The sequence below is a fragment of the Clarias gariepinus genome, chromosome 18 (assembly GCF_024256425.1).
Source record: "Clarias gariepinus isolate MV-2021 ecotype Netherlands chromosome 18, CGAR_prim_01v2, whole genome shotgun sequence".
Taxonomy (NCBI): domain Eukaryota; kingdom Metazoa; phylum Chordata; class Actinopteri; order Siluriformes; family Clariidae; genus Clarias; species Clarias gariepinus.
The window spans coordinates 16,714,715-16,740,114 of record NC_071117.1 but is presented as its reverse complement, the minus strand read 5'-3'; the positions used below and the strand labels follow the sequence as shown (position 1 = coordinate 16,740,114).

The window sequence follows — 25,400 nt, the reverse complement described above, 5'->3', positions numbered from 1 at the left end:
GTGCCATAATTTAATATGGCCATAATTTTACATAATTTTTTTTTTTGTTGCATTATTTGTTAAACATTGTCACATTCTGGTAAATCTTGCTTATATGGATGTTGGTTTTTATTTGGTGGTGGTGTGTTCTCGTTATTTGCATCTTTCTTGTGGTGAAAAATTAGCAGAATTACAGATCATGTATCTGCATTATGGATATCTCGAAATAAATAAAAAGAAAAACCTTTCCCTGGCAATTAAATTGTATTTAAGTGGATTTGCCATCTATTAATTGACCAATGTTTAAAACAATAAAAAAGTAAATTATCAAAAATTATGCAAAAACAGATTCAGGTTGCAACTAATATTTATACATTCTGATTTTGCAACAGATATCATTAACATAATGAACCTATGAACTACATATTTTGCCATCAAAACATGGGTTACATTTTTTTTTTTATCTGGTCAAGAAGGACAAATGACTAGTTTGCTCTCAACTTGCATCTGCACCTCATTTTCTCTCCAAAACAAGCAATGATTTCAATCATCATTAAAAAGGTCTCATTAAGCATTTAGATTTTCAGCATAGATCTTATCAAACAAGACTTCCATGCAAATCTGTATAAACGAGGTCCTTAGAAAACTATTAACAATGACTGTTTCTGAAATTACAAAATGAAGAACATAGAGGACTTTCAAAATGGCAACACTTCTGTACACTTGATTACACTGCACTTCCAACTTGTTTCATTCAGACACTCGTACAGTTGGGAATCTCTCTTGTGCTTTCGCAGGCATTGATCATTCCACCTTGTTATAGGGAAAAATAAAAAGACAGGGTTATACTTCATGAGAGGAAACTTGAACTTTAAAACCCAAGTCAAACTTACTAATTCACTAGTATCTTTAAGCTAGATATGATTTTACATATGGGATTACCCATGATTTAATGGGATTATATGAATCTAGCAAAAATTGCAAAATGTTATTTATGTGTAAACTTTTTTTATTAATTAAATCGCACCCCTAAACTAGCTCTGGTGTAAGCTGCTGCAATCAGAAGTCAATAATTAGTTGGCGATTCTAAAGTCTTTTGGGGCCCTAGGCAAACATTGCAGGAGGCCCTTCCAAACAGCATTCATCACGATTATTAAGCGAATAATAAATAAGTCTTTTAGCTGTCAGAGGCTCCTTACTGGCCTGGGGCCCCAAGTACTTGCCTGCTTTGCCTGTTGACAAGCAATGCCTCTGGTTGTATGGAATAGAGTTTTTCTTTTTTGTTTTGCCTCATAAAGACCATAAAAATGGATTTGAAATGAAGCAATGAAGAAATAATTGAAGTTTATACTTCAGAGGTGTAGCGAAAATATTGCATTACCAATTAGGAATAACAGCCATTTGTATATTTTTCCTCCATTTTCACATTGGTAAAATACTTGTACAAAATATTTTTTTTAACAGTAAAGCAGTTTGATATCCTGGTATACCATGTTGTCTAGTTGTTTGATAAAAAAAAAAGGAGAGGAGAAGAAAAAAGGTTGTTAGTTGATTCCAAGTACTGAACTTGCACTTGCTAGCTGTTCACTATAGCTGTTCATTTTAAATAAGTGAACAATGTCATCATAAGGTCAAAAGAAAAGAAGAGCAGAAATTTTTAGGAGTGGTCAAATTGAGAATCTGGTTCAGTTTTGAAAAAAGAAGAAATGCACTGATGAGCTCAGCAACACCCAAAAGTTCTGGAAGACCAGGAAAGACAATTAAGTGGATCTTTACTGTACATAATTCTTTCCTTTACTTCTTTCTAGCCAAGTCAGTGACTCTTACATTCATGAAAGTGCCTTGATTGACAATGATATACCTACCTCACCCAAAGCGTATACACGAAGATGTAAACTATTGGTAACACTCAAGAACAGAAAGGTAAGTGTCTTTAAAGGTGAACGGAGGTGTTAAATCTAGCAGAGCTGATAGAAATGGCCCTTGTACAGTTGGATAATGACCCAAGACCCTCTTAAGTCAAAGAAATGTAATGTTCATTCAACTGACTTTCAGCCCATCTAAGCAAAGCCTGGCCAAGCATCTTTAAGAAAAAAAAAGCTTAGCATTTGGTGATGTCACTTAATTAAGGACATCAGGAAGTCATTGACAACAAAAAATGGCATGTAATGATTATAATAATAATAATAACAATAATAGCTTGTCCAATTACTTCTGAGAGAGTGAAAATGCAGGATGAAGTAAAAAAATGGCTGCAAAGATTCCTATGCAATGATGATCATGGAGACCATAAAGCTAGCTATCAGGAAAAAAAGTCTAGAAAATGCAAGAAAAAACATTACACATAGTACATGTAGCTGTGCAAAAGTATTGCGCCACCCCTCATTTCTTCACCTTAAATGTAGATTATTTTAAAGGAATAAGAACAAATGTTTTACTGTGACAGGCAGAAACGTAGGAAATGTTTTTAATTGTAGTACAATTTTTAAATTGTACCTCAGGGTACAATTTAAAAATTGGTTGTTAACTGTATGTAACAACCTCAGCAGCAACCTCATTTCCCCTCTGATCTGTTCTTAGCATCACCAGTATACTAATGACCAGCCTGATCATCTGTCACTGTGTGGCAAAAAAAAGTCGTCTGAAACTGGTCGTGGACAGGGACTGGACTGAAAATGGGAGCCTAAAAAAAAAAAAGTATTTGTCAAGACTACATTTAAAAACTACAAGAAAGTCTGTCTCTTTGGAAGTATAATGAGGAAATGAGGTATGGCTTAATATTTTTGTACAGTACTGTACATTTTATTAAAAAATAAATAAAAATGCCATAGCTGCTATAGGGCAGGCAGAAATCTATAAACTTAGGACATTTTTAGAAAGGATCCCTAAATGTCCTTAAATAAACTCTACAACAGATGGCTTGCTCTTATAAATGGGCTCCAGGACAAACCTATTTAAGATGCAAGGATTCTGTAACTCACTATAGACAGTTTTAAATAACCTTTTTTTTCCCTCCTAACTGTAAACATTTAGTATGATTTGTATAGATTTCTATTTAAACTCACTGCATTAGTGATATCTAAACATTTATAACACTGCAGTTTTTCTTTTAATCTTATTTCAATTTAACTGCATCATCATCTCATCGTGATTAAAACCAAATTTGCAGTCATTAAACAATTACATTATAACAGAAATAGAGCCACACTGGAAATTAGTCCACCAGGGCCCACTGAGTTCACCCTAATCATCACCCTAAGCTTCAGATGTTCCTCTTAATTACTTGTAAAAGATGATCTTTTATTCTTGAAGCAATTTCTGCGTTTAAAAAAATTCAGCTGAAGGGCCACTGCAATGGTCACATGTTATAACATTTGTTTAATTGTAAAGACTTTTTTTCATATCAAAATAATTCACTCACGTTTAACACGGACTTCCAAGTCCTTCTCCATAAGCTCTTTGGGGCTGGAGAACTCGCTGAGCTTGATTTTAGGTGTTGTGTCATTCTGACCCACCGTGCCAATCATTTCCTGCTCTTTCTCTTGGTTCACCTCAGCGTATATATTAATCCAGGGAATTTTTCTGAAAAATAAGCAACAACTGTTCAAAAAAACTGTCATTAATTTCCAGACCATATTACAATTGTTCAGCTTACCTCTGTTTTTGCAAATGAATATACAGAGAATAAAATAAAATAAAAAAAAGATATACAGAGAGGCAAATAACATGCATTTAAGAAGTCCTTCTGCAGTGGCCGTGTAAAGTAGGTTATGGGAAAATATTTGTTTAATGAAACACCTTATTATTCTCAATCATGTATTTATTTATTAAATCTCACCCAGTATCGCAATTTGGTATTCTTTTCTCCGGTAAAGCTGCTTGAAATGACTAAATCCATGTATTTATGCTGAGCTTTAAAAACGTGCTTCACTAGAAAAACACATTCTTTAATGTTTAACATTTTCACATGGCTAATGTTAAGCAAAGAACTCCTTGGAGACATAGAAAAGACTGGTGCACCAAATAAGAGCGTGTCAACGCACTGCTACTACTTTACGTGGCTGCTGTAGAAAGACATCTCATCATAGTGGGTCTTCGTATTAGGTAAATACAACCTCAGGTGAATAACACCAATAACGTTTTTCACCATGCAAAAAAATGAACAAAAATCAAGCCCAAAATATGTGGGCATTACTTCCCCCATAGTAGCCCATGATACAATAGTTTTTAAATATACCTTTAGCAGAAATAACTTGAAGTTATCAATTCCTTTGTGCCTTTTATTCTCTCTTCTTTTAATCAGTGAAGGCTTTTGGGCATTCCCTTATTCATAACCCTGATTAAGGTCCCTTTACAGCATTTAAGTTGGGTTGAGGTCTGGGCTTTGACTAGGAAATCCCAAAACCTTGATTCTTTTATTTTTCAGCCATTCTCATGTAGATTTACTGGTGTGCTTTAGATCATTGTCCTGTTGCATGATTCAATTTCTACTAAGCATTAGCTGACAGACAGATGGCCTCACATTTTCCTCTAGAATACTCTAGTATACAGAGGAGTTCATGGTTGACCTTTTGACTGCAAGATGCCAAGGTCCTCTGGCACCCAAATGACTATCACCCTGCTGCTGCGCTTGAAAATGAAATATGAGGTGTTTCTGATAAAATGCTGTTTGTTTTTCTCAAAATATAGTGCTACAGTAGACATTAAGGCCAAACAACTCCACTCTGGGTTTATCTGTCCCGATACCCTTGTGTTTTGAACCTCAGTTGTGATTCCATGTTCAATGTTATCCAGAGGAATCTTTCTCCTGGCAACACTTTTAAACAAACTATATTTGTTCAGTCTTTTTCTAATTGTACCATGATGCTCAGTGAGGCCTAAGATGTAGTTCTTAGGTGTTGATGTGCAGCAACAATTTCTCCTTTATATGACCATTGCTTGCTGTATGTTTTTCCCTCTTGGAATTATGTTAAGCCTTTATTTATCACTTATACATTACAGTACAGTGAAATTCCTTCTTCGCATATCCCAGCGTAACTTGGGTCAGAGGGCAGGGTCAGCTTTGATACCACGCCCCTGGAGCAGATAGGGTTAGGGGCCTTGCTCAAGGGCCCAACAAGGGCAACCTTAGCATAACGCATTTTCTTAGAAATTGAATACAAAGCGAATATCAATGTGCTTGTTTTCTGTGTGGAATCTTAAGTCTGTCTGGTGCTTTTTAACAGTCAGAGATAATTTTTTTAAATTGTTATAACACTTTTGTGGATATTTCACAAAAAAACAAAACAATAAAAAATATATTTGCCAATCTTTTATATTGCAGGGTCTGGGCAAAGTGCTGTGTATAATAAACACTTTGGGAAATGAACTGGGAAATTCACTACAGTTTTTTATTTACAAACTCATACTGTTTCTGGTATTTCATTTCTGACCCAGTGATTTCTGAGAGAAGTAGTATGCAAATTAAAGCTTATTCTTTCATCTATAGCTTTATTTGTTAAAATTATAAAACCCACAAGGCAAAAAATTAATGTGTACTTTCGATATGTTGCATTCTGATAATTTCATGTGAAAATGAAGCATAATAAAAAGGCATGCCTGATTTAAGTAATAAGTGCTGTTAACAACAGATGCAATAAGCATGTAAACTTTTAATAAATACAATCCATTTAATAAATAACTGTGAATTACTTTGAGCTAAATCATTTAAAGTATTCTTATGAAAATATGCCTGGTGCATATTAAAGAAGTGTAGCAACTAATTTGATTAGTTGCTGTTGCTACATGCATACTAATCACCTCTGTTGTACACCGATCAGTTTTCTTGCATTACTTTGGGTTTAATTGCTAAACTCTTATAATTCTAAATTTTATCCTGATTAATTACTGTGATTCTCTTATTAGCATTCATCTTTAAGCACCTATTTGTGTTAGTTACTGTGTCCAAATGATATTACATCACAAAATCATAAACTTAAAACAACCTTAGAACTTGATGAATTTACTGTATGTAAATCGAGGTTACAGAATTTCATTGCAGCAATTCAAACATGTAATTTTTTTTGTAAGAATATAAATCTGCATTTAAGTATGGCTGCATGTATTTTATCATACCTCTTGAACTTGTAAATGAGGAAGATGGCTAAACCCAAGAAAACCACTGAGAGTAGCATCAGCATGGCAGAACTGCTATGTCTAGGGATCGAGTCCACCAGTGGAGCTAAGTGAAAGAAAAGAATAAAGAATAAAAATGTTAGTTATATAAAAAAAGTTTGCTTAACTATTCATATTTTTGAACCTCCATATCAACTGTCTAACAATAATATGACACAAATCCTGGCTAAGTTCCTTAAGTCTTTTAAAGTTAACGACATGAAATCACTATTATGTGAAATAGCCAAAAAACTGACGCTACCCCCAAAAGTCAAGAGCTGCCACTGAAAATAGATGTAGCTCACTCATCTGCACTTTACAAAATCCCAGCGGAAATGTTTTTTGCGTCGAGACTCTCCATGAATCTCTGCCATTAAGACCCTGATATATTTTTTCCATCCAGCCGGATTTTTGACGGACAGCTCAACGATGCCTCTGACCTTTTTCCGAGCAGCTTGAAGGCTTTTTAGACCTTTCAAGGCTGAAAAATTTAGGGGAAATCCAGTGGTTCTGGCTACTCAAATAGGCAGTGTGTCACGGTAAATGCACAAAGCCATATGTCCTACAGTGCTAAGGTCGGGTAGTTACTAGCGATCCTGTGGTCACTGTAAGGCACTGTGGATTTTAACCACAGGCCATTTTTATAGGCGCTGCCAAATGTGCAGCAAACACCACTCGCTCAATTTGTGTACCCCATCGACACGTTAAATAACACTTTAAAACCAATTTCTTTTTAAACCCTCTCACTTTCTGGAAGAAAATTCAATGCCTGTCGAGTTGAATTGCAGATGGGTAATTGTATAATTATGCTTTTTAAAATCGCATCTGAAATCAATGGTACTGTTTTTCCAGTGTTGACAAGCCTCTGTGGTCTCAATGACAAAATAACCAACATAATTACACCCAATTGAAACTGCATTAACAGATAAGATATCTAGCAGATGGTGCATTCATTTTATCAAACAACTCAACAAGAAATAATATGATAATTAACACAGGAGATTTCAGAAAGGTAGTTATGGTAAAGATAACACTTTAACTTGACTAAAAGTTTGCAATAACACTGTTGTCTTTTTTCAGGTTTGAATACAATTACAGTATATTTTCATAGTCAGTTCTTCACCTTTGTTAAATCCTTAAACTTTTGTTCATTGATTATCCATACTGCTCATCCCTTAGGTCACCAATGACCAGGGCCCAAATTCACAAAGCTTCTTAAGCCTAAAAATTGCTCCTAGTGATGAAACTCTTAGAATTTCGCCTTAAATTTAGGACTAAATCTTAAAAAGTAAAAATAATTCATGAAACATCTTAAACCTAAAAAAATGTTAAGGAAAAAATTGTTAAGAGTATAGAGGAGGACTTTTAAAAGAATTAAGAGTTTCTATAGTTGAGGGCCAAATGGCTGAAATATTCTCCAAACACTGAACGTAAAGCTAAAAGGTTTTCTTTTTCTTTTCCTTCCTTCCATCTCTCTTGGATTGTTGGCTACATACCATCCAAAAGTGCAACTTAAATGGACTGTCCTGCAATCATATAAATTGGTAAAAGATGAGCCATTTTTGCTCCCATCAATCTGAAATGATATATAAAATCATAAAAAAGAAAATAAAATCAGTATGGTAAATAAATGTAATGACTTTAAACTTTTACTACTGTATGGAAGTTGGATGCTTAAAAAATAGTAGACACATTTTTAACATTGGGCTATTTTAAATAACTCCTTAGGAAACTTTGCATAAAGTAGCCTGCATTCATGATTGTACAATTTCACAAAGAAAGGACTTTAAGACATGATACAGATTTTTTATTTTTTTCATAGTGCTTGAATTGCAGTGCCATTCCTAGCAAGGGGGTCACTCACACCTCCTCACTAAGATAAAGGTTTTTGTACTTTCCTTTCTCAGAGTTGCTTTAAGTTTCCAAAATCACTTTTAGTCTAGAACTTTTTAGGCTAAGATAGGAGAATTCTGAGAGAATTCTAAGAAGCTTTGTGAATACGGACCCTGGAGCCTATTCCAGGGAACTTCGGTCACAAGGCTAGGTACACACTGGACAGGATTCCAACTGCAATCGCAGTGCACCAAAACTATAGGGAAATTTGGAAATGCCAATCAACCTACTATCCGGGTCTTTGGACTGTGGGACAAAACCCGCCAAATTATGCAGGGCACACACAAAGCCAAAGTCAGATTTAACCTGACTCCAACCTGGAGTTCAAGGTGACAGTACTAACAACTAACCCACCTCTTTTCTTTGACAGCTTTTTGTTTAAAATGATTAATGCTGAATTGTACACATAATTATTTGTAAATATGATTGGTAAAGGACTGAAGGGAAAAATGGTGTTTGAGAACATTTAATGCTCTCTTTCCTATTGCCAACTGTAATGTACAGCAACATACAGTACATAAATATATGTAGGGCTAATGAGCCAAGGCATATGAAAATATTTTACTATAACATGTGTCCAATAATAAGACAAAACAGAATCGGTCCTACCTAATGTTAGCTGTGTGATGTAAACTATGACTCCGGATCCTGGTTTCAGCTCAAATTCTACCAAGTTCTGGTTCAATGCATTGGAGAGAATTTCTGAAATCTGTGGAACAGGTATGACACTCATTACAAAAACAATAAATACATGAGTTAAACACAGACATAGTAACCTACACACTTTAAAGTCTTCCCTTTTAGATTTTGGAGTCAGCATCGGAGGATTTGTACTCTATCAACCACAAAAATAAGTGAGACCTGGGGTGCAGTCAGAGCCATAGTATAGGGTTATTCCAGAGGTGTTTTGTGAGATTAAGGGCTGTGCAGGCAACTCAAGCTTTTTTTTTTTTTTTTGGGTTGGCAGATCATGTAATGACCATGGCAAAACATAGACATTTGTTATAGCCCTGTACAGTACTGTATGTTGGAATAGTTAAAACCCACCTAATTAGAGTAACAGTATCTGTTTTCTGTATTAGAGCATTTGAAGAAAATTAAATAATCTATAGTTCTGCAACACACTAAAATATGTACATACAGTACTATGCAAAAATATGTACATACAGTACTATGCAAAAATATGTACATACAGTACTATGCAAAAGTCTTGAGCCACCCAGTGTTTATTCATATTCTTCCTAAGCTTCAGACTTTCTTCTATATTTTTAGTAATTTTGAGGAATAGTTCTCCAGGTCTTCTAAATGAATTTTTTGGGCTCTCACTGACCAGTGACCTATGAATCAATCAAGCGTAAAAATGTAAGGTGTAAACTAGTAAGAACAGGTGCAAATGATGACGAATGGTTGATCAGGATGATGATTATTATATTTATGATGCTGAATGCTGAGTGGTTGGAACAGATAAGAGGGGAAATGAGGTTGCTGCTGGGATTGTTACATAAATTAAATAATCTAAATGATCAATAAAAACTAAAAATAATTCTTTAACTATATCTTTGGGCACTTTGTAGCCTGTCACAGTAAAACAGTTGTTCCCATTCCTTTAATTTAACCTAGAGGGTTTCATTTCATTTACCTGTAAATTAATGTTTGGTGCTGAAAGATTTTGGGCATTACATAAATTTTGTCATTTTAAATATCATAGTATTTTTGTTTAATATATAATTTTTTTTGTATGAAAAAACACTGAAGTTCAAAATATGACAAAGGACCTATCAGGGGAAAAAAAAACAAAATGGCACATTCCAAATAATAAAACAGATTTATTCCCATAAGGATGAGTTGAATCAAATTAAGTTAGAAAGAGTCAGTTTTAGAAGATGTTAGAAGAGGTTCTGGCGAATACATTGATACATATATTTATGAATGTTTGTATAGTTTTGACCTGCTCAAGATCCTCCTCATTCCCTTTCCTGTTGTCTGACTGATTCTTGCTGGGAAGCAGGAAAAGCTCAGCAGCTGTTGGAAGTCCTGGGTATACTGCTACCAGGAGCTGTTCAGCAGGAATATCGGCTATCTATAAAAAAAAAAGGGAGAGGATGTGAAAATACAGTAGATACAGCATTTAAACATTAGTCTCTATCATATTCTTTCCCAAAAAAAATATTACAAAATGATATTATTACATCTATTTACACCTCATGGAAAACGAACGTGGTTCATGTTCCTGAGAAATGACAGCATATGAAGACGACAAAAATACTTGATCTAAATTATCTTGACTTTGCAAAATAATTGGCAATTATACATTATTTAATATGTCACAGTAATTAAATATTTACACTAGGTAGGAAAATGTGTGTTTTGAGTAGAAATCCTGAATTTTAATATGCAATTCAGAAAATCCAAGTTTTTTTTTTTTTGAGTAGCGTGGAGGAGGGTGATGACTTTTTCCTAGTTCCTCTTCTGGAGGTACATTCACTCAACATTTCAGTGTAAATGGTATAAGTACTTCTCCACATGGTGGAATATGCTGCTTGGGCACAAGGTAATTATGTTACATGGTGGCAAGCGAAGAACAGCCCCTGAGGCCACGAAAGGACATAATCACCTTCGTAACACACAGAGTTCTCCCATTAGCACGGAGAGGAAATGAAAGCCAGTGCTGCAAATGATCTGAATTTAACCTGCTGGTAAAGGCCATCAGCCTGGGTGCTGGCTGATCTATCCATCTCTCTCTCACAGAGCAGAGGCTGCTCTACATTCAGTTCTTGATTTATCAAATCCTTCTAAAAGCTGATCTGAGCACTCATGTAAGTTCAGAAATTTAGCCCTCAGGCACCGGGCCACAAATTCTCTTTCTAAGCCACAGTTCAGTGGTGTGGATTATGAGTTCTCTTGCTAATATCCTGGAATGTTAAAAGGGATCCATTGTCATAAAAAAAAATCATTTTGACCCATGAGGCACATTCAGAGCTGGGAGAATGTAATACGATTGTTACACACATTAAGGACATTCCTACTACCTGCCAGTTGAGGACACTCTTCGCTGTGTTGAAACTTTGAGCAGTTATCTACAAAGTCTTGTTCTACTCTTGATGATATTGCAGTCTTTTACTTAGTGTGTTGATAAAAACCTCGATTGTCATTTCTTATTGGTTATTTTACTGACCATTGTAAGGTTAAGCTCTTGCTAGTCACACATGCATTACTGCACAGTGAAATTCTTTCTTCACATATCCCAGGATAGCTGGGGTCAGAGCCAAAGTCAGCCTTGATATGCCACCAACCTTACGATCAGTAACTGAGTACCGCTGAGCTACCACTGCCCCTATTTCTAGCCATTGCTAGCTTATAAACCTTAATTTAGCATTTTGCTATGACTGTTTGCCATTACCTGTATAAAAGCCTCTTTGCACATGCCTATGAAAATAAGAAAATAACCCTGCTTTTAAGGTGTGGATAAAGCCTTCAAAATAAATGTAGAAAATCTAATAATAAGATCCCGAAGTATACACTGTGTCAGAGGTTCAAGTGTAAACTATGACTGTATGTACAGTATTCAACCGGTTACATTTTAAATAGTGATTTCCAATAATAGGAAAATTCATATGCAAATGAATCCTCATTTGAATTGTATAAAAAACTTAAAGGTTAAGGTGAGGGTCATGCCATTAAAAAAAAAAATTCCTAGTAAATCTATTCAAGAAAAAAAGTATGCAATGTTAAGGCTGGTTTATAATTGCTTTAAATTAATGAGGGCCTATCATGCAAAATTCACTTGTGTCATGATTGTGGTGTAGTTCCAGATGAGGCATAACGCAGAGGTGAAGGCGTTGAAGTTCTTTAATTATGAAAACGTATCAAAAACAAACATATTCTAACCATGGAACTATGAAAGAACACACTTAGAAACTATGACAAAACCAAAACAGCAGTAATACAACGAACTAGAAAAACAGGAACTATGGTAACAGGCATAACGCCGAAACACTGGTTAAACACAACACCAATTTTACAAAACAGATCTCTGGGTGCAAGGCACCTTCTAGGGGTTATCCCTGACAACTTGTAATTTTTAAAACCCACTGCATTTTAGTTGTGTTTGTGACCAAATATGCAATACCAAAAATGTTTTGTAAATATTTTTGGTATTCCATATTGTCCTTATTTTATTAACAACCCTAGGTTGTTCAAATTGTTAGTGTTGGTAGAGTACTGTAGATCTCCCTGCCTGGTTAAGCAATTTCCCTCTGGGATTGCTCCAGAATGTTTACGGAGATGAGACCATTGACAAGAGCAATGTGGCACAGACGGATAAAGAAATTTAAAGAAGAGGAAATTTTATCTAGCATTAAAGACAAATCATGGGGTGCAAGGCCATCAACTGTGACAACAGGGATTTTGTTTAAAGTAAACTTAAGAGTTGGGTTCAACAATGGTGCCAAATCATAACCCCCACCCAATCATCACCCCACCACTGCTGTGCCTGATGGTGTGTATGAGGTAATTTTTGCTGAAATGCTGTTTGGTTTTCCCAAGCATGGTTCTGAGCGTTAAGGCCAAACGTCAGACAGAAGTTGTTTCTCCTGGCAACCCTTCCAACCAAACAGTACTTGTTCAGTCTTCTTCAAATTGTGCAGGAATGGTTTTTATATATAACATGCTCAGTGAGGCCTGTAGGGTCTGAGATGTAGATCTTGAGTTTTGTGCATTTCTCTTAGCACTGGGCGGTCTAACCTTGCAGTGAATGTGCTGGGACATACGCTCCTGAGAAGATCTTGAATTATTTTAAATAATCTTTGAAACTGTATGACATTGAACTTCAAATTGTTTGGAAGTGGTTTATTGATGTAAAGCAACATCAAAAAAGCAAGATCATTGTTTTTGTTTTTCCCCTTGGCATTGTGTTAACACACCTGAATGCTCCAGACCAGCAAACTGCCGAAACTTTTTCCATAAACTGTCAATAGTGACTTATTTTATATTTTAATAATTAATAGATCCTTGTGTCCTGCAATGATCTGTATGTTTTTGTTAAAAAAGATTTTTTTGCAAGCTAAGTTGCTATAGAAACATGTAAGAGACAAGTACAAATATAAAACCATGATTTGATTTACAGCAAGCAATGCTGTTATAGAAACTTAATCAACACATTTTAACCAGACTAATCAGATTTGTGAATTCAAAAGCACCATTTTATAATAAGACCTAGCTCATAGACACCAGAAATCCAAACCTACTGCAAGTAACATTTACACACCTCCTAACTCATACCCTGACTTAATCTCACACCCTTCATGCTGTTATATCCTGTTCCTGCAATTCAGATATCACTTTTTTGTGATTTGCAGGTTCTGTGTGTATCAGCATGTTTGCACAGGCTGAGATACCAAAAAATACAAAAAAACGTGTGCACTGGCGTGTTCAATACCGGGTTGATTGCATATAATTCCATTAGCACCTCTCGTCCAGCTCTTTTCCACTCCTGCTTCCCATTCAGCTCATTATCTTTATGAACAAGGATCTAGGCTCTTCATACAGAACTGGAGCTCAAGCATGAACAGAGTGCGGCAACTGACATTTGCATTAACTACGGATGCTGCTTAAGATTTACTCCGCGTGAAAGCTCTTTTCATCCTCGGGAAAAGACACATTTGTAATCATCTGCCTGTCTCTGGAGTGAGGTATTCATCTGCCTACCTGTGGTGATAAACTAGGGCATGCCAAATAGGAAGAGAAAGAGGAAGATAGAGAGAGAGAGAGAGAGAGAGAGAGAGAGAGAGAGAGAGAAGCTGTTTCAGCTTTTTTTTTTAAACAGTGAATGCTGGAGAAGCAGGAATCAAAGTACAAGATTCTCCAGAAACAGAGAATGACCAAGTGAGCAGAGTGTAGCAGATTCACACTTACTTGGAGCACAGCCTTTTTAATTATCCTGCCTACATCGTGCCTCCACTCCGGAATGTCAGGGTTGGCCTCGTCCAGATTTGGAGAAAAAGATAAAAGCAAGGATTTAAAGTATCCTGTCACAGAGAGAAAATGTAAGAGAGAAGAGAGATTAATTTTGCACTCCCATATGGCGTCTCATTTTTTACAGCTAAATTGCTCTGCTTTATTAAAGATCTCATTACTGAACAACATTAAAAGATTTACATGTATCTAAGACACTGTATGATAGGATTCACAAAAAGAACTCTGTTAGAAATGATAGAAAAAAGGGTTATTTGAGGAGAACCCTTATGCGGAAATCTATTCCAGTGTGTACGTATATGAAAGGGGTACCCTTGTTAGGAAGGATAAGCAACCTTAATTATTGAATAAAGTCCAGCTATCTATTTTTTAAAACATATTCTACGCATCTATGCAACACAAAATTCAACCCTAGTGCATTGTTAAAATTATTGAGAATATAGGTTTTATGGTTTTGAAAAGAGTTTACAGTTCACTAAAAGAGACACAGCAGAATCATTAGACTTCTACACCTAACCAGTTTTAACCTTTCAATTTATAATTATTTTTTGGAAAACGAATCAGTCACCTTGCACAACGATTTGTTTGGTGTCTTGAAGTATGAGGTTGGACGATGAGACCTGCACCGTTACGGTGTACGTCCCTTCCGCAGGAAACACGTAGGATATACTGCTCTCTAAAGTGATCATTGGCTGGCAAGAAAAACAATCACTTAGTATAAAATATATTTTAACAGTTAGTTTTTTAAATTGCTTTATTTGCCATCTCAAGACCAAATGCTGAAAAAAATTACATATTCCATTAGCATTGTCACCATGCTAAAAAAGAAATAGGCTTTTTACAATTGTTTACCACTTCTTTGGTTTATTCTCCTCACCTTTTGGCTACATAGTACCAGTAATAATTTAAAACTATTTTCACCCCTGTTAATTACACTAACTGCTGGTCACCAGCTCTTCACTAGTTCTGCCAGCTATGGTTAGTTAGTTCTGGTAGTCCAATGGTGTTTGTGAAACTGTAGTATAAATGAAGTACAACACTTGAGGTCTCTTGGTGTTGCACTGGATATCAGCACGGCTGTGATAATGTTTGCACTCAGGCTGCTCCCTTTTGTCCCTCAGCTGTGCTGATATTCAGTACAACAGCACTCTCTCTAGTGTTATATTGCTTAAATAAATCTTGCTCATAAAACAAAACAAATAGTGAGAGAAAACACAGAGTAAAATTATTGAAAAGCATTTACTTAAAATCTTTTTTTAAACAGCATTTTAAAGCAGATCTGATGGATACAGTAGATAAATACAGTAGATAAATAGATACTATTCCATCCATGCACAAGTATGTGAATTGGTTTTAGATGTATTGAGACCATGTTGGAGAATATTAAACCACCACTCCTAAAGCAACAACAAAAACTTTAAAGCATAATATTTCTAAAAATGTAAACAAAGGAAAAAAAAAAGCTGCCTATTTGGATTTCTTCCACACAAGCCGGTGCGGTTTATTACGTCGTAATATTTTCACTCCTGCCAAACACTGGCCTAATTACCTAATTTTTAAATTTGCTAATATAATAGCAAACTGGTGTGCATATACTGTATGTCATCATTCGGAATTTCTAGCATGCTGACATACGTAATATGCATACCAGTTGCTATTATATTAGCAAATTTGAAAAGTAGGTAATTGGGCTCTTGTATAGCAGGAGTGAAAATGGTACAACATAATTAACAACCCATCCCTATTTAAAACAAATTCTACATACATTTTAGTCTAAGTAAAATGATGTTACCTAATAACATACCTCTTCTGCTGGTATGATTTGCATATACAACATGTTATTATTAAATATCATTATTGGAAAAGGTCTGTCATTCCTCCACTGCCATGGTCGAGGCCATTTTTTGACTGAAAAGTCTGCTGCCCATTATCTCTTGCTTCCTGACCCCCTGCTCTTCTTTTGTATTTGCAAATGGATAATATATGTTGTGTAAACTAAAATGAGTGTGTTAAAGATTTTCCATATGGCTTACTTAATGACAAAATTAGTTTAAAAAGCAGCATGCGGTCTCTAATTATTTCAAGTTAATCAGAATGAGGCAGAAAAAGGGTAATTAAGAGGGAGCTGATTGTACCTCTGTGTTGTTCCCCAGCCACCAGAAGTAGGTGAGAGTTCGAAAGTGAGAAGGCCAGACTAAAGCAGTCAAGTTCACTTCCTTGTTCTTAATGACCACAAAAGGAGACAGCAACTGGACATGCTCAACAGGAGCTGAAACACAAACACTCGTATTAATCTGGATGCCTTAAACATCATGACTCTGTGGGGGTGCCAAAAAGTTTTTGTATGGGTTTTTCTTTAATCTGTATTTATTCCCAACATACAAGTCATTCATTTGGAATTCCAGTAACATCTTTAATCCATGTGGGTAAAAATCTACAATAATAAGACTGTGCCATCATAGGCCATAGTCTCATAGTCCACCATAGAGACCCTACTGGAGGGATGTTATACTGCATGCCTCATTTATAGCACATTACTTGCTTGGGATAATGCTTATAGTTGGTGAGCAAACAATAGGTCCAAAGTAGTTAGTTCTATTCCCCGATATATAAACAAGCATGTTCAGTTCAGATTCATTTAAACCACAGAGAACCTCACCCAATGAAACAAGCTGTACAATCGTATAGTTTTTCAAACTTGTACACTGGATATGCACATAACAGAATATAACCCAGGAAAATAAAACAAGTGGTAACCTTCCAGAATTTCTCTTACTTGGCTTTTTAAACCATTTAATAACAAAAAAATATATATTCATTTAGTTTATTTTTTGTTATTAAATAAAAATTATGTTAAAAAAAATTCAGGTATCACTTAAGTAAAAAAAAAAAAAGAAAAACACTAACATCATGGTCAAAAAGAAATAACAAATGTGTGGGCATAACATCTTAGCTACAGGTAACATCGTATATTGCTGCCTATACATTCCTGTAAGTTTGTATGAGATTCATTGGTTGAAACACCTTGCATCACCTTTTGGATATTTCGAGTAAACACAGCTTGCCACTTAGTCTCCACCATCTGCTTCCACTTACAAATAACAAAAAGTTCATACTGCTGAAATTAAAAATATCAATCATTATTTTCAATCAATAACGGAGTGCTGTGATATAGTGTGTATGTTTTCCAAAGAGGTGTATTGAGACTTGAGACAACGGTCTTCTAAAAGTGGTACAAGAGACAGAACACACTTACAGTATATCAATGACCTTCTTGATCAATGTTCCTTTCTGAATAAATTACATTAAATTATAAATGTCTACATAAATGGACATAGGACATTCATGATTTGAGCCTAAAAAATCGAATAAAGTTTATTTTTACTTTAATTTTTTTATGTTTTAATAAAGTCAACCAAGAATATGTCATAACTTTTTAAAGCATTATGTCACCTTAGCTTGTACTACTCACATGTCAATTGATGGTCATTGTTTAAGAAGATCATTTTTTGAAAATTGTTTTTATTGTAACAGTGTAAAATGTTGCGAAATGCTATAACTTCATCTTCCATTGGCCCGCTGTTGTCTTTTGAAGTTTTGTAAATAAGCCCTTTAGTAAGTGATTTGGTGGTTGAGCTTTACTTTAGGGTGAAAAATGAAATCTATGCTTTTATTTATTTATTAGTCTATTATTGTAGAGTTGTGGCAGCAAATTATTAATATCACTATTAGTATTGTTATGTAAAATGTATCATGACATCTAAGCATTAAGAAACATGTTAAAAAAGACACAATTAAACCAGGAGGAAAAATGTAATGTGGTAATTACTTCATCAAGTGATGTTAAAGGCAGTTGTCACAGTTCATGACTTGAAAACAAAAAGTTTAAATCTTTACACAGAACACTTCTTTATATTTACAAATTTTTTTTTTAAAGAATTGTAGGGCTGGTACACCTAAGAAACACGAACATATTAACAGAAAAACATTAATATAAACCTTGTGAAATTGCTATACCGGTGCTGTTGTCGTGCTGTTGACAAATTAACTCCTCAATTGGTAAAATGTATTGTCTCCTCTTTGGAGCTATCGCAATATAACCCAGAGATTATTATAACTCGAGAACATATAGAATAAATATTGTATATAGAATAAAAAGAAAATATCATATTACATGGAAGGTTCCATACACAGTATTTTCTCCAAATTACTTATCCCTGTAATAGGCTGAAATACTTGAAAAGAAATGCATTGTGTGACTTAACTTACTTACATTCATATCATTATATTACATAACAAATACATTTGTAGTGCAATGTGTGTGTGTGCTGTTGACTTACATGTCACGTGCAGGTACAGGGAGCTGGAGTCAGTTCCCAGGCTGTTCTCAGCGATGGCAGTGACACGGAAGATTCCTGTGCTGTGGTACACATGTCTGATACCCTCCCCCGTCCAGCTGAGGTTAGAGTAGGACACTGTCGTCCCATCCCCAAAGTCCAACTGGATATTCGTCCTCATCGAGTCTCCCTGTGGACCATGCAGAGTATGGTTAATCTTCCATTGCTTAAAAGGTCAGGCATTTTGGGAAGCTTATGTCATCAGTTTCCAATTTGTGTGCACACCTCTGTCCTTATCTGGCTACTCTGGCACTCATCTGAGCAGAAACGGTCATGAGGATTTCAAAATATATGGAGATTTATGGTGTTGCATCAAATAAGCATTTGTAATCTGTATCAGGTAATGAAGTGGTTACAAATAAAATAAATAAATGAATTTTTATCTGTGTTTAATCCCTTAGGATATGTTGGCAAACCTGGAGCTCATTTTCCCAACTACACATTTTAGAGTTTCAATGTGCTCTTCCCATGTATTTTTACAACATTTACATTATTATTTCTGATACCAAAAAGTGACCTTTTTTCAATTTTGGAATGGCACAAATAAAGATTGGGCTCACAAAGAGGTGAAGGGGTTGATTTCCATGCAAGCAGATGTGCTGACCATTTTGATATTCATTAATATTCATTAACACTGTATATCATTGCATAAATCCTTTTAACTAAATAAGCCTTTCACTTCCACACTAACTAGCCATTAGATCTCACATATGGTTTGTATTTTAATCACAGCCAGAGCACATGCTGCTACAATAGGTCTACAGCTCCTCCATTACCTCGTTTTAATGGAATAAACTGTCTTAATGTAGCTGCGAAATGCCATTTCAAGTGGCAGAATGAAACTGATAGATGAAAGAAATTTAAATTGATATTTCATTGCTGTCACTGATATGGGGTGGCACAGGGAATGCATGTTTAGCTGCCTTAGATTGTCACAGAGTTTATAAGCCAAGCTGCGCTCAAGAAATTAGTCAGGAGCTGCACAGTTTGCTCTGCTGTTTAGAGCTGAAAATGTTGATCCAAAAAGTTCTGTGGAAACAGTTCTTACTTTGATTCTTTGCAACACCACTCGTATTTGGAAATTTACAAAGCCTATACTGTATTTCCACAATATGATTTGAGCAATATGATTTATCTAGATGGATGGATGAACAGATAGAAGGTCTTTATTGAAGACTGTAACATGGAAAGTGTAATGTTACAGCAGCCATTCACAAATTATACAAGCAAGACACAGTGGTACCTTTTCGGCTGAAGAATTTTCGCCTTAAGAACTTAAATTTTGCGAGAATTTCTCTCAAGCAAGCAAAGCATTTTCAGCTTGCAAATGACCAAACCGAGCTGAACCAAAAGCCGCCTTGCAAATACAATGTAAATGTGTACAGTATAGGCTGCACGACGTCCATGAACTTGTTTGCTTAAGTTTTTTTTTTTTGCATTTTGTGCGAGATGCAAGCATGTCTGCAAGAAAAAAAAGGGAGCCACTTTTAGTTTTTGTTTTTAAAGCAAACTTAAGGTTTAATGTCTATTTGTTTATTCCATGTTTTACTTCATTTACAATGAGGGAAATAAGTATTTGATCCCCTACAGATTTTCTAAGTTAGCCTATAAGGGTCTATAATTTTTATCATAGGTTTTTGTTAAAGGATTGAGACAGAATATCAAGCAAAAATCCAGAAAAAGCACATAATACAAATGGTATAAATTAAGTTGCATTTCAATGAGAAAAATAAGTATTTGATCCCCAAGCAAAACATGACTTAGTACTTGGTAGAGAAACTCTTGATGGAAAACACAGTGAGAAGATGTTTCTTGTAGTTGTTTACCAGATTTGCACACATCTTGGGATGCATTTTGATCCACTATTCTTTACAGATTTTTTCTAAATGTTTAAGGTTTCTTGCCTGTTGCTTGGCAACTTGAAGTTACAGCTTTCTCCATCACATTTCTATTGGATTAAGGTCTAATGACTGGCTAGACCACTCCATGACCTTAATGTGCTTATCCTTGAGCCACTCTTTAGTTGCCTTGGCAGTACGTTTGGGGTCATTTTCATGCTGGAAGACCCATCCACAACCCATCTTCAGGAGGTGCTAATTCAAAATTTTACAACACATGGCCTCATCCATTGGCTCCTCAGTGCAGCAAAGTCAATCTGTACCTTTAGCAGAGAAACAGCCCCAAAGCATAATGTTTCCACCTCCGTGCTTGACTATAGGGACTGTGGTGTTCTTAGTGTCATAGTCAGCATTTTTCTTACTCCGAAAGTCGGGTTGATGGCAAAGAGCTTAATTTTGGTTTCATCTGACCACAGTAGTTCATCCCAATTTTTCTCTGTTCATTGGCAAACCTTAGATGGATCTGTACATGTGTCTTCTTGAGGAGGGGAAGCCTTGCTGCGCTGAAGGATTTCAATCCATGCAGGCGTATTGTGTTACCAATGGTTTGTTCGGTGACTATGCTCCCAAATGCCTTGAGATCACTCACAAGCTCCTCCCGTGTAGTCCTGGGCTGGTCCCTCATTTTTCTTATGATTATTCTTAGTCCATGATGTGAAATCTTGCATTTAGAGCCATTAATAGTTACTTTGTATTTCTTCCATTTGTAAATAATCGCTCCAGCAGTTGTCTCCTTCTCACCAAGCTTCTAGCTGATGGTCTTGTAGCCCATTCCAGCCTTGTGCAGGTCTAAAATCTTGTTCCTGACTTGTTTTGACAGCTCTTTGGTCTTGCTGATGGTGGTGAGGTTTGAATGGAAGATTTAGTGGACAGGTGGCTTTTATACACATACCACATTGTTGTTAGGAGCACCTTCTTAAATTGAGGACATAAGAGCACATAAGTCTGTGAGAGGTAGAATTATTGCTGGTTGGTAGAGGGTCAAATACGTATTTCACTCATTGAAATTCAACTTAATTCATAACATTTGTATCATGTGCTTTTTCTGGATTTATACAATTATATACTTATTTAAGTGTACATTTAAAGAGCTCCGCCTGCCTTTTGTGGCCTTCTTTGAATGAAGTAATTTGGATTAGTCATATGCACAGAAAGGGACGACTTACAGTTAGTGTTAAGACTCATTTCTTTTTTGAAAAAGAGTATCTTTAACATTTTCAGGCAGCACTGTGCACATTTATTTCTCCAGTAAGACAGCAACAGCAGCAGTCCTTTGGGTATCTCTAATGTATGTTTGGTATCTCTAATAACATCACAATGAATGCCTGTGGTATTTAAGAAGACAGGAACAAATGAAGAGTTGAAGCGCTTCAGTGTCCTCAAAATGTGTCCACATTTTAAGCTTTCTAGCTTAGCGTGATCTTAGGAGAGCATGAATAGTAAAATTGCCATGATCATTATGCCATATTAATATGTTTAAATAAATCAAGTACATATTTCACATATTCTTACATGCACTATATATATATCCCTTTGGGATTAATAATGTATAATCTATCTGGTCAAAAGTATGAGGACGATGTCACTGTCATCAGACAGTAAGGACACTAAAGGACACTAAATCTGCATAGACACACTTCAAAACATATTGGAAAGCCTTTTCAGAACAGTCAGGGTAAATATAAAAACAAAGGAGGACTACATCTAGAAAGACATAAGTCCCATATTACTAAATATGACACACTACTCCTCCAAAAATATGTGAATCATTTATTTTTATGGGCTTTTGCAGGCAGAGACTGTGGTTGTAATTGGAAAGGTAGGTGCACTACTAAGAAAAAAAAAAGCAAAGGTGTTTGTGCGATTGTAAAGAAAATGTGGATTCATTGTATTTTAATGCAATACAATGTTTTAGCACACAATAAGGAGCAAATGATTAATATAATGGACTGATAATCCCGGTAACTATAATGCGATAGTTAGATGTAAATCTACGATTGCAGTCAACAATGATATAAAATGGAAATAAATAAAAACTTTCAGTGGGACAGGTTCACTGAGACATGTGGAGGATCTGATATAGTGTAGTACACACATTTGACGATCACAGCCATGTAAGAGCGTTCCTTATCTGTTGCCACAATAGTGTAGGACAATTTTGGTAAACTTCATTATTATAATTTGCCTTTATTTGAGCCAAATCTTGTTCCAGGATGATAATGTATCTATTTAGAATCAGAGCTTTATAAAGACCCGGTTGGACAAGGCTGATGTGGAAGAACTCAAGTGTTCTTTACAAAGCCTCAACCTTTCCCCCAGTGAAGACTTTTAGTGTCCAAATAGTTTTGGCCATTATGTACATAGTTCCAGTTGGACCTGAGGTAAAGAATGAGAAGTGCAACATTAAAACAAAAAAGTCTTTACCTATCTATTAAACGACACAGTCCCTTAATTGTTAGTAAATTCGTATACTTTTGGTATGTCAATAAAAATCAAGCTGGGAGTTTTAAAAGCCAAAACACAGCAGTGATTAAATCTTATATAACAAATGGGTATTTACTAGGGATGCAACGATCGATCGTCCAGTCACCAGAATTAGACAGTTTTCAGCTTAACCCGCCATGACCAGTGATAGGTTGATTATTCTCTGATATAACCGCCTCTGTGGCGATCACGCACAAGCTCCCACGTGGCACATCATAAGAGGCCCTAACATCCTGAGATCGCAAATTCGAATCCTGATGCAGCCATCTGCAGGTGGGACTCTAGGGAGTAGTTTGGTGTGCGTGCACAACACTCAGGCAATCATCAGTATTAAATCCCCTAATGTTAACGAAAAATGCATCCATGTGTGTTTGTGTATGTTTGTGTGTAAGCACAAGTGTGTGCATGTGGGTAATAGAGGGTTACATTTTTAATAAGTACAGTATACAGTAAATGCTTAATTCCATAAAGAAAGTCCCAAAAAAACAAAGTATTAACATTTCACTTTTCTTTCTAAAAAAAATAAAATGACATTTAAATTCCCGGGGCCCACATGTATCAGTTCAGTCACCTGCTGTGTGTTCTCATGATAGATCGTTTAATTGTTCTGTAGAATTAGTAATTTTTCTAATGATTTCAATAATTATAGGAAGTAATTTTCTTTCAACTCGCTCAATTTGTCAAAATTATGCCATGAAGCTATTTTAATTTATTATAAAATGCCCGTTTATGGGTAGATAATTAAATCCACATGTATCAGTTCACAGTGGTCTTATACTGCTTATGCGAACAATTGTAAATGGAATTTACTGTAGAATTTACAGTACTGTAATTGTTTTTAAAGGTAAGAAATATATATGTGACTCAGATTACTAGAGCATTATTTAGTCTGGTTAAGGGGTTATCCAGCTCAATGTTATTAGACCAAATTGAAAGTAAATCTTTTACAACATTTAAAAAACAAATGTCTGAACAAGAGAGAAAGCAACATGAATATCTGTAAAAGGAGGTCCAATGAAATGTTTATCAATATCCTGTTGATCAAAACGTATATGAACCTGGAGTTATTATCATCATACTGTTTTTTTTTTTTAGAAAGGTTGGAATGAACAAACATGGCGACACTTAGAGCATGGACCTTAATTTCCATGTTGACATTTAAAATAGTACTTATGATCCAGCCAACTGTATTGACATGCACATTTGTTGATGTGCAGCAGGAAAGATAAATCCTACAGGTGGGGGTCATTGCGGACCTTGTTACACAACAACATCTCTAAGATTTCCGCCATTTTTCCATGTCTGCTGCCTACACTGCCCCTAAGGTTTACATGCATATGGTATCTTCTGAACACTATATGGGTGCGTCGTGTTAATCCCCCCACCCCCGTTCTTGGTGGGTTTCCTCTGGGTTCTCCGGTTTCCTCCAGAAGTCCAAGGACATGCACATTAGCCCAACTGGCGTTCACAAATTGGACATAGTATATGAATGTTCGTTTGAGTGTGTGTGTTTGTGTGCACCCTTTGATAGATTGGCACCCCATGCAGAGTGTTCCCCGACCTCGTGCCCTAAATCTCCAGAGATAGACTCCAAGCCCTCCATGACCCCCTGTATACAACAGGATAAAGGGGTTGGACGACGATGTACTGTGTCAAGTAAGAGAAATTAAGGTAAACACAAAGACTGTGGGCTTAAATAATCTTCTACAGTAGTTAAATCCCAATCAATCTAAACTCTGCCTATTTGAACGAGCAGGCCTAATTAGAGAAACATTAATTTTGTAGTCAGTCATTTAAGAAATTGTTGTTCATCTAGAAAATAATACCAGACAGGAAACTCAGTCGACCAGCAGCACTAGAAGAATCAAGTGTATTAAGTACAAGTTACTACCCTGGTTCTGTCCTTGGCATGATATGACACCAAGCACCTGTGTGACAGAGGACAATCAACACATCGAGTGTCTGCAGGTGTGAATCTTACCCATTGTACACACACATTCAAGGTGAAAGCACAAAAGTGAACAATATACACTTGCTGACTGAGTTGAGCGCCCACGCATACCAATGAATCAAACACATGGTGAAGTTCTGCTAGTGCAGCCCGTGTGTGTGTGTGTGTGTGTGTGTGCCTGAGAAGGATCATCGCCTGCTACTATCTCTGCAAGCCCGTGCTTATTTTACTCACACTCCTTTTGGGTGTTACATCTGGCACCCTGCGTGAGTATCATGCCACGCACGAGGAGGTGTTAGAGATTGCAGCTGCCACCTTTTCCAAGTGTGTGTGTGTGTGTGTATGAAAAAAAAAAAAAATCTTTGCCTATCCTTCCTTAATATCCTTTTCTGTCCCTCCTGTAAGGATATTAATTTTTTGGTAGATAGATGGGTATAATGTGAAGCACTTTCACAGGTTGCTGGAACATTGCAAATTTTTCATATTAGCAAAAGACCAGGTCATGTCGTTTTCAGATGTTTGCCTACGTAGGTGAATAAGGATGAAACAGGGTGACATCTGTAAAAATATTAATTTAGCTCTCTCAGAGTCATCTACAGTACTGTACCTGCATGGAAGTCTTGGAAATGGTGAATAAATTACTATGACTAAGAGGCTTTTTAACTTTTGAAG

The 25,400-nt window shown here is 35.9% G+C and overlaps 1 protein-coding gene across 1 annotated transcript in view; it reads right to left on the bottom strand.

Moving 5' to 3' along the window:
* Nucleotides 1-510: 510 nt before the first annotated feature.
* The window catches only part of sorcs3a (sortilin related VPS10 domain containing receptor 3a), a 287,711-nt gene continuing 262,821 nt past the window's right edge, over nt 511-25,400 (bottom strand). Inside the window, exons 19-27 of the mRNA XM_053477444.1 lie at nt 18,339-18,525; nt 16,134-16,267; nt 14,567-14,690; nt 13,935-14,051; nt 9,974-10,101; nt 8,635-8,734; nt 6,094-6,199; nt 3,401-3,561; nt 511-792 (exon numbers count right to left, since the gene is read on the bottom strand). Coding sequence (XP_053333419.1) covers nt 734-792; nt 3,401-3,561; nt 6,094-6,199; nt 8,635-8,734; nt 9,974-10,101; nt 13,935-14,051; nt 14,567-14,690; nt 16,134-16,267; nt 18,339-18,525 — 1,116 coding nt within the window. The 3' untranslated portion in view covers nt 511-733. The remainder of the gene's footprint in view (nt 793-3,400; nt 3,562-6,093; nt 6,200-8,634; nt 8,735-9,973; nt 10,102-13,934; nt 14,052-14,566; nt 14,691-16,133; nt 16,268-18,338; nt 18,526-25,400) is intronic.